Source organism: Trichechus manatus, unplaced genomic scaffold, assembly GCF_000243295.1.
Source record: "Trichechus manatus latirostris isolate Lorelei unplaced genomic scaffold, TriManLat1.0 scaffold00073, whole genome shotgun sequence".
NCBI classification, from domain to species: domain Eukaryota; kingdom Metazoa; phylum Chordata; class Mammalia; order Sirenia; family Trichechidae; genus Trichechus; species Trichechus manatus.
In genome coordinates, this window is record NW_004444009.1 from 7,022,629 (window position 1) to 7,031,311 (window position 8,683).

The 8,683-nt window shown below is 48.1% G+C and overlaps 1 protein-coding gene across 1 annotated transcript in view; it reads right to left on the reverse strand.

Moving 5' to 3' along the window:
* ATP1A1 (ATPase Na+/K+ transporting subunit alpha 1) overlaps positions 1-8,046 on the reverse strand; it is a 31,458-nt gene extending 23,412 nt beyond the window's left edge. The window contains exon 1 of the mRNA XM_004380353.1: positions 7,722-8,046. Coding sequence (XP_004380410.1) covers positions 7,722-7,733 — 12 coding nt within the window. The 5' untranslated portion in view covers positions 7,734-8,046. The remainder of the gene's footprint in view (positions 1-7,721) is intronic.
* Between the last annotated feature and the right edge of the window lie 637 nt (positions 8,047-8,683).

The window sequence follows — 8,683 nt, forward strand, 5'->3', positions numbered from 1 at the left end:
TTAGAAATAGGGAAGGGAAGTCACAGCAAGGGGCAGGGGCTTGCCCAGCATGACACAGCCTCCCAAGGATTCCATCCCCTCAAAGATTCATGAGTTTTGCTACCATGTGATTTGGGTAGAAGACAAAAGGGTGTCCAGGAGATAGGAAAACTCTCGACAGGAGGTGCCAAGGTTAAAACATGTTACAAGGTTCATGCGCTCAAAAATACTGAGTCTTCACGATGGGTGAGACATCCCCAAGACCTGTTAGTGCTAAGATTCCCCTTCTTCTCCTTCGGTAACTAATAGATTTAAAGGGAGGACAGGGCCAGGGAGCAGATAGGACAGGTATGGAAAACTACCTCAAAATAAGCAGTTAAAACACACCCACACACGTGCAATCAAGTTTTAGGAGAGAAGTTTCCATCCAGAAGTATGCCACTTGACGTTTGCACAAATCGCCGCCACCACCTGTAATACCACTTTGGCCTTCATGCCCACTTGGGCAGCTCAGAGGGCTTTCTCAATTATGTATTATGGATTTTCTGGCGTGTTCCCACACATCACAACAATGCGATCTGCGGCCAGCAGGGAGCTCAGTTCTTCAGCCGTCTGAAATTCCCGCTGCACCTGAAAGCCCGTAAGACCTCTGCCTAGACCCCCAATCTCTTTAGATAGGGGCTGTTGACATTGCTTTTAGGTCAGCCCCCATTCATTCTAGCTGTGCTGCATGCCAGCTACGTGACCTTGAACAAGTCACCTCAGTCTCCTCATCCATAAAATGGGGATGTTTGGTGTAACTATTAAAGAAACTAGAGAAGGTAGTCTGATAGAATGCCATCAAATAGTAAACCAAACCACACTGCTTCAAAACCTACAAACGAACAAAAACCTTTGATAGCAACAAAGGCCAGAAGAAAGGTAAAAGTTAAGTGGCCCTTAAATGCAGCCCATTTCAAAGTTGTCAAAGAGAATTGTAGAAATGTCACCTCTGAACTCAATTTGGCCTTAGCAGGGAGGTTGGGTGATGTCCTCTGAACTTGCTGGTTGCCTAGGGCACTGCCTAGTCTGTGCTAAATCATTCTATTATTTTTATTTCCTTTAAAATATGGGGGGCAGGGGCACGCTTTCCAATTTTCCTGAATCATACATTAAATAATTATCAAGAACAATTACGTATATAAAGGTACTCTGCAAAATGTTACAAAGGTTATTATTACAACTCAGTTTTAATAAATACTAATTACTGCCATACCTTACTCTGAAAAATTTTAAACCTTAAAAAAACAAAACAAAACAAAAAAAAACCCACTGCATTTTGGGTTATTTATTTCATCTCATGAATTAAAACAAAGAAAATGTAAGTCAAGAAATCTGATGCCCAATTCATTGTAACTCCATTTGTTCCTAGATGACTAGTTTATGTACAAGGAATTTTCTAGTCTGGTATCTGACGCTAAAAGATGGCCAGGTTGAGGGGGGGACACGTAGTCATAAAATACTGCAGCTGCTCTCCGGCCCCCCAGTAGTGACACCTTCACTACAGAAGCAGCATTTGGGGCAGTGAAGGAATAGCTTTCCTTTGCAGAGGAGTTGACCCCAGGGACTGCCATGCCTTCATATTCCTTCTCTTGCCCAAACATGCAGCATGCTGGAGAATATAATCTAGCAAGGTCAAGCAGTAGGTCCCTTAGTCAGCCCAGTTCAGTATCTCCAAACTTGGGCTGCAACCCATCAGCCAGCAGGGGAGAAAGAAAACAGCCACAGCTCTAGCCAGCAGGTTTTCCTCATCCCAAAATGAACTAGCCTTAACCTCCCTTTCTCATCTCAACGGGTCAGCCAGCCCACCCCACTGGCTACAGTTAGTATATACCCCTGATCATTCTAACACATTTAAAGAATCAATATACTTCATATTTACTACCTCTTAATAATGTACTTTGATTTCCTAGTTATTAAAAAAAAAAAAAAACTTAGTTTTTTCAATGGGGTAACTCAACCTCTACATTAGACATCTGGGTTATGAAGAATTAAAAATTTCTGCCTATTGCTAGTAACACTCTCCACTTGCTGTCCCGTGGCCCGTTTTCATCTTGCCTGGCCACTCCTTGGCGAGTGCTACTTAAAAGAATATGTCAGCTTGAGGGACAACAGGGTAATAACTGGCATAGGCTCCCTTACAAGAGAAATGAATCAATTCCCAAAAGTCTCATCACTCCTCAATTGGTGCTCTGAATGGAGCCTGAGGTCGGAAGTAAAATTGCCAGGCTGATGAGGGTAAAGGCTGCACGAGGCCCTAAAGAAATGTGATGTGATTTGAAGACAGCCAACCAACATAACCAAATAAAAACAGTAAAACAAATATGGTGCTGTGGAAGCATCAAACGGAAGGTAAAAGAAAACACGAGAAAGAGAAAAGACACATCAGGGCCCTGCCCTCACCATGATAACCAACTGGAAAGATAAACATCAAGGCCCACTGATTCATAGAACTTAACACTGGCTTATCAGGTCCCCAAACAATACAAGTTCCAAAGACTAAGCACAGCAAGCCCACCAAGATTCAACTTTTTGGGACCACCAACAGAAAATATCCAAGAGTTGTTACTTAACAGGGTTTGAATAGAACCAGATGCAGAGATAGTATTCAGATCCATTTCATTGTAAAGGCACAAAAGAACTAGGGAATGAGGGCTATAGGCCAAAAATCCCTTGGCTCAGGATCCAAATGAAACCAAACCAGAGAGAAAAATTGTCAGGTGGCAGCAAACCAAAAAACCAACCCCATTGCGTCGAGTTGACTCCGACTCATAGTGACACTATGGGACACAGCAGAACTGCCCCATAGGGTTTCCAAGGCTGTAATTTTTAGGGAAGCAGGATGCCACATCTTTCTCCTGCAGAGTAGCTGGTGAGTTTGAACCTTCAGTTAGCAGCCGGGCGCTTAACCACTGCGCCACCAGGGGTGGCAGTAGAGGGCCTCTTTTCTCATTGACAGATTTTGCTATCCCATAACATCACTCAAATCAACGTGAAGAATTTCTTGTGGATTCCTGACAACAGATTTCAGCACAACTAATGAGGTGAGTCATATGCAAAGAACATTCTCTGACTTTAGCCAAAGAACACACTTCCTCTCATCCACTCAATTCACAGCAACGTGAGAAAGTTCAAACCCCGGCTTGGTTACATCTCCTTTTCCAAAAATATATAAACGAAGGAGAGCTTAAAAACATAGCGTCAGTGGATTTTGAAGTTCTTCTTCCCTCCCATTATCATTTAGTAGACATGTATTTTTAGCATAATCTAAAACTGGACAGCTCTGGCAGGGATGGGAAACATTCTGCCCAGTGTTTTGCTGTCCAAACGCAGCCACTCTGATTACCATGAGCCCGTCTGATCTGACACTCGTGTTTCTTCTTCTGGTCTGTTGGCTGGCAGAGAACCCTGGGGAGCTAAAAGGCACCACAGCCTGAATGTCCAGGCCTCCTCCCATCACATAAAGCTGAAACCACCCCCCCGCTGCCTTTTTTTTTTTAAGATTTTTGCAAAGACTTAAAATATGTAAAAATGACAATTATCAAGTTCTCTGCTTGAAAAGTGAAAGGAGGTGTGCTCTACGATGCAATTAAGCAGATCCACTTATTGAGTAAAGATGACAGTTCTCAGCAATGTCAACTGACACTTCAACTTGGCTTTCCTTTGGAGAATAATTAATAGTATTTCCCAATATTTTCAGTCCCTCATATGCTTTTCAGGTGAAAGAAAAACTTGTCTAGTTTTGGAAGAGCATAAGACTAACTGAGGAACAGCAAACCCACAGTTTATAAAGATTTGATCCTCTCTTAGTTCCAATTACTTTCTAAAAAGCCCCAACAAAAATAGCAACAACTCATACTTACATTGTATTCACTCTAAAGCAAACATAGGTTACTGCATTTAATCTTCAGGGTAAACATTCTATCCATGGGCCAGATGAGAAACTGAAGCTTTAAGGTTTTTTTGTTTTGTTTCCTTTTTGTTTTTGAATGAAGTAACTAATTTTTATTTTCTACACAAAACCTTTCAAAAACTATTTCAGTTAAAGCCTCTTTCTCATTCTTGAATCTGACCATATTTTAAAGAACATAGTCTTATTTGAACAAAAGTCACTTATTTGTTAATTTGTTGCTAAAATAATCAAAAACGACTCTAAATCAATGACTTAGAAAGGTTCTGGGATGGGATGTGGCTAGACGCCAAGTCTGTTGTGCTTTATAATGTTGAATCCCACCTTTTATTTTAGGAATAACACTCCAGGATCTGGATAAACATTTTACTGGATTTTTGAAAGCCCTGGAATTTTTTTTTCTCCTGTAGGGTTTAGCTCTATCTTACTCAGATTTATGATGCAGGCCTCCCCCTTTCCTACCCTCCCACCAAAAGGTGAGTCACTATAGTGTTACAAACTTACTGGCAGAGAATACTATAAATTAACCAACAGTAAGTTACCAAAAGGGGATACACCTTCCTAAGAGGGTACAAAAAGAACCTGGGAGGCAGGGAACTGTTACACTTTTAATACACTGAATGATTAACAGCCAAAGGGTGTGCTGTAACCTCAAACCCTATTCTTTGCCCCTCCGTGCTAATCACTAGTTCCTCTGGTAGGATTCGACTTGCTCCTGGCCAGTCCCTGGGCAACCATCCACCCTGAGGACTCTGCCTTACAATGCGCTGAGTCTAAAGTACTAGCTTTATAGCAGCCAGAGGATATTTAGTCACACTTTCGAGCTGAGCTCCAAAAGGGCAGCTGATAATGTTGCCATACAACCAGGATTTCTGCTGACATGTGTACCCCTTGCGCAACCTTCACCTGAACATTTTCTGCCCCCAAACCCACTGCCTGGAGTCAACTCATTTATAAACCACCCCCCTCCCCGCCCCTCTTAAATCACTACCTACAAGCTAGGATTTATTTTCTAGGTAATTAAGTTAATGTTAAAACTGAATCAAGAACTGTAGTGAAAGATCTGGTGACATCTCCCTCCCCCATCTTTTCTAAATTTGAGAAAATGGAAAGTTTCTTGCATTTCTAAACAGTTAGTTATAGTGTGTACCTTTGGTGAGCTAAATAGTTGTGGGTGGTAGGCCTAGCTGAGGATTTAAGCCAAGTCATTGGCAGAAACACCCAATTAAAAAAAAAAAAAAAAAAGGGACAAAATCCTATTTCATCCAGGAATGATTCAGCAAGAGTTGTTCTTTCATTTTATTATCAAAAGCTTACGGACTAGATTTTTAAGGAGATATAAAAATCATCTGAAATATCAAAACCTAGGCCCCAAACTAAGGTGGAAAGAGGAGGAGAAAAAAAATTAACAATGACCTTAAAAATTAGCTGCCAGGACAGGCTTCCTGGTTAACCAATTATCAGCAGGGCTTTAGTCACCGCTCCACCCACATTTTAATCCCCATGTGGAAAAATCCCAACATTTCAGCATAAAATATCCTTCTGAACATTTGGACTATCACAGTAAGTCACTGAGGACAAAAGGGACAACTTTATACAGAAGAATCATGACCAACACACACACAAACACAACTTAGTGTTTAATGTATAAGGGTATCCTAAATACTAAATACAACCCAGTGGACAAGCTGCATAGCAGGTTAACCTGTTGTAATTCAATTCTGTGTTTGCTGGCCACTAGACCTGGGATGAACCTCCACTAACTACTACCCAGGTGTTTTGCTGTCTTTACCAGTACTGTGCATGTGTGTGATTATGAAAGAGACTTGTGGACATAACTTTAGTTACCAGAACATCTCCCTGGCCCATTAAATCAACATCACAAATACCCTATTGTCATCTGAAGAATAACTTTAGAGTAGTGCATATTAGGCAATGTTAAGGAGTAAATGTATGTTCTGGGCTGTGAGAACACCAGCTGTTCAGCAATCAGGGATGTCAGGTCTGTCACTAACCAGCCATTTGACCTTGAGCAAGTCACTTCACCTTCCAAGGCCTCAAGTACATATCTATGATCGCGCTACAGTCTGTCCAAAATCAGTAATTATGCACCCTCAAGAAATAAACTTTGAGAGGTGAAGAGAGGAAAAAAAAAGAGCTTTAAAAAGCTGTTTACAGGAATGACCTAGTGCTTGATGGTGTGGCACAGGCCACTAACCCAATTCCCACCGTGGGGAGCAGAGAGGCTCCGCACTCAGGTCTCTGCCCTAAAGCTACTTGACCTGTACCAGCCCTCAACATCTTGTGCTTTTAAAAGCAATACAAGTTATGTGCTCCTACTTCTCCCTACCAGGTCCAAGCGTTGCCACTGCCTCCTTCAAAATCCATTTAGAGTCCCCAAAGAATGCACCCTCATTCTGCCTCCATCACAATTAACAGAGGAGCCTTGACAGACCGACCTTCAAAGACCTACAGAGTGCCAGGCACTGTACTAAGCCTGGGGGATGACAGCGGGGATTCTATGCCACCAGTATTCTCTTGACCCGATCATTTTTACCCAATAAATGGATACTTTGAGGGGTTATTCTGTGTCTAAGTTTTTCTTAACTAAACGTTGACCCCTTTAGTGCCCCGCCGGTCTTCTGCAGTGGCTACATCACGGCTTGGGATATACAACTGTAGGAAAGCTCTTTGCCACTCTCCTGCCCTCGAGACCCCTCATTTCCTTTGGGGATCACCTTTCGGTTAGTCGCCGCTGGAAACGGGCAGGGGCATTCCCACCGTCATGTACGTAGGAACTGACCCTGGCTTCCCGCAGCCTCCAGTCCTCTTCTGGGTTTCTTGTACCCAGAGGCCATGGTGGGTCAGCCTGTTCTCCAAGACTCATCTCTCAAAAAAATCCACACACCCCTCCCCACTGTCAAGAGTTTCAGATGACAACTCCAGTTGTTCCGGGCACATCCTGTTTATGGAAAGTGCCTCATTAAAGTTCTCAAAAGTATACCTTAAAGGCCATTTTAGGGCGGTGAAGACACACCCTTTCTGGCACCAGCCCGCTCGACCGGCTCCGCAGTAAGGGAAAGCCAGTTTTTTTCTTTGGGGGAGGGCAGATGCCTCTGCGGGGAGCTGGCTAAGCCCCTGCGCCTCCAGGAGAAGGAGCCCCGACCCCACGGCTGCCCCCGCTTCGGGAGCCCCACCGGCGCCCGGCCAGCGGCGGGAACGGCAGCCCCGGAGGGGGCCCGACCGGCCCGGCGGAGCGCCCCAGGGGAAGGGGAGGAGCTCGCCTTTCCTCTGAGTATGGAGGGCGGAGGAAAAAAGGAAGGAGAAGAGATGGGAGGTGAGAGCGGGCGGAGGGAGGGGATACGGGCGCGGGGATGCCGCCGGCGGCCGGCTCCTTCCCGGACCGCCCATCTGCCGTTCGCCCTTCTCCTCCTGGCCCCGCGGCTTTCTCGAAAAACCGAGCGGCCGGGGCCCCGGGCCCGCTCCGCGCTCCGCGGCCTGCAGCCCGTCTCTGGGGTCGCCAAGCCCCAGTCGGGGTCCACACACAGCCGCGCGCTGCCTCCCTCTGGTCCCTCTGCGCTCCCTCCTCCACCCTCCCCCCATCACTGCGCTCCCTCCATTTCCAAAGTGCGTCGTCTTTTAAGCCTCCCTGCTCTGCCAACCCATTCTGCGCGGCGCTGCTTCCTCCTCCCCCGCCAAGTCCTGGCCGCGGGCGCCCTCCTGACTTCCTTGTCTTCCTCCTTCTCCCCTCCGGGACTCCCCGCGCCCCCTCCCTGGGTGCCCGGACACTCACCCCCTTCCCCATGGTGGCGGTGGTCTGTGCCCGGCGCCGGGTCCTGTCGCTTGAGAATAAAAGAGAAAGGAAAGCAGCAGCTCCCGGCCGAGCTAGCGGGGCCGGGAGGGCGGAGCGGAGGGAGCTAGGGCTGCCGCGGGGAGGGAAGGAGCGCAGCCGGTGGCTCAAGCTGATGCCGCCGCAGCCGCTGCCGCCGGAGCTGCTGCCACGTGTCCGCCTCCTCCCGCCGCTTCGCTGCGCCCCAGACCCAGCCGCGACTCGGGCCCGCGCCTCCTCCTCACTTCCTAAAATATGAACCTGCTTGCTGGCCCCGCCCACGCCATGGCACGTCACCGTTACCGGAGCAACCCGACACCAGCCCTGGGCTTGGCTCCGCCCCCGCCCCAAGCCCCAGTCGCGGGCCCGGGCCGCGCCGGCTGCGTCAGTCGCGGCTCCTGGCAGAAGGGCTCCCGGTCCGGGGCGCACATGGCCACGTCCCGGGAGGCCGCGGTAGCGCGGGTGCCGGCGCGCGGACTGACCAGGCTGCCCGGACTCGGAGGCCATGGCGCTCCCGCGGCCCTCCTCCCGCTGCCCTGCGTGGTCCTCTTGCTTTGTAGTGCACGCAAGGTCCTCAGTGGTGCGGGTACGTTCTTGGAACTGGGCTCCCGGAGTCTCCGCAGACAAGGACAGAAACATCGCGCGGAGTGGATTTCCAGAGCGTCAGGGAGCTCCTCTGGGCCTAAAGGACACGCCGGGGGGGCTCGGGTGTGACTGCAGCCGCTGCCCGCCTGAAGGACTCCGCCTCCGTCCGGAGTTCAGTCCCCGGCGCCCACCTGCGCATGGCCTCCGCAGCCTCCTGGTGCCCTCCTGGGTGCCTCCTCTGGCCCGTGGTCCCCTTTATCCACCTCTCGCTCGGTTTCAGGACGAATGGGTGGTCTGCGCTGGCCTGGCCAGAGGTCGCTAGGGCGTCTTGCCTCCTACCC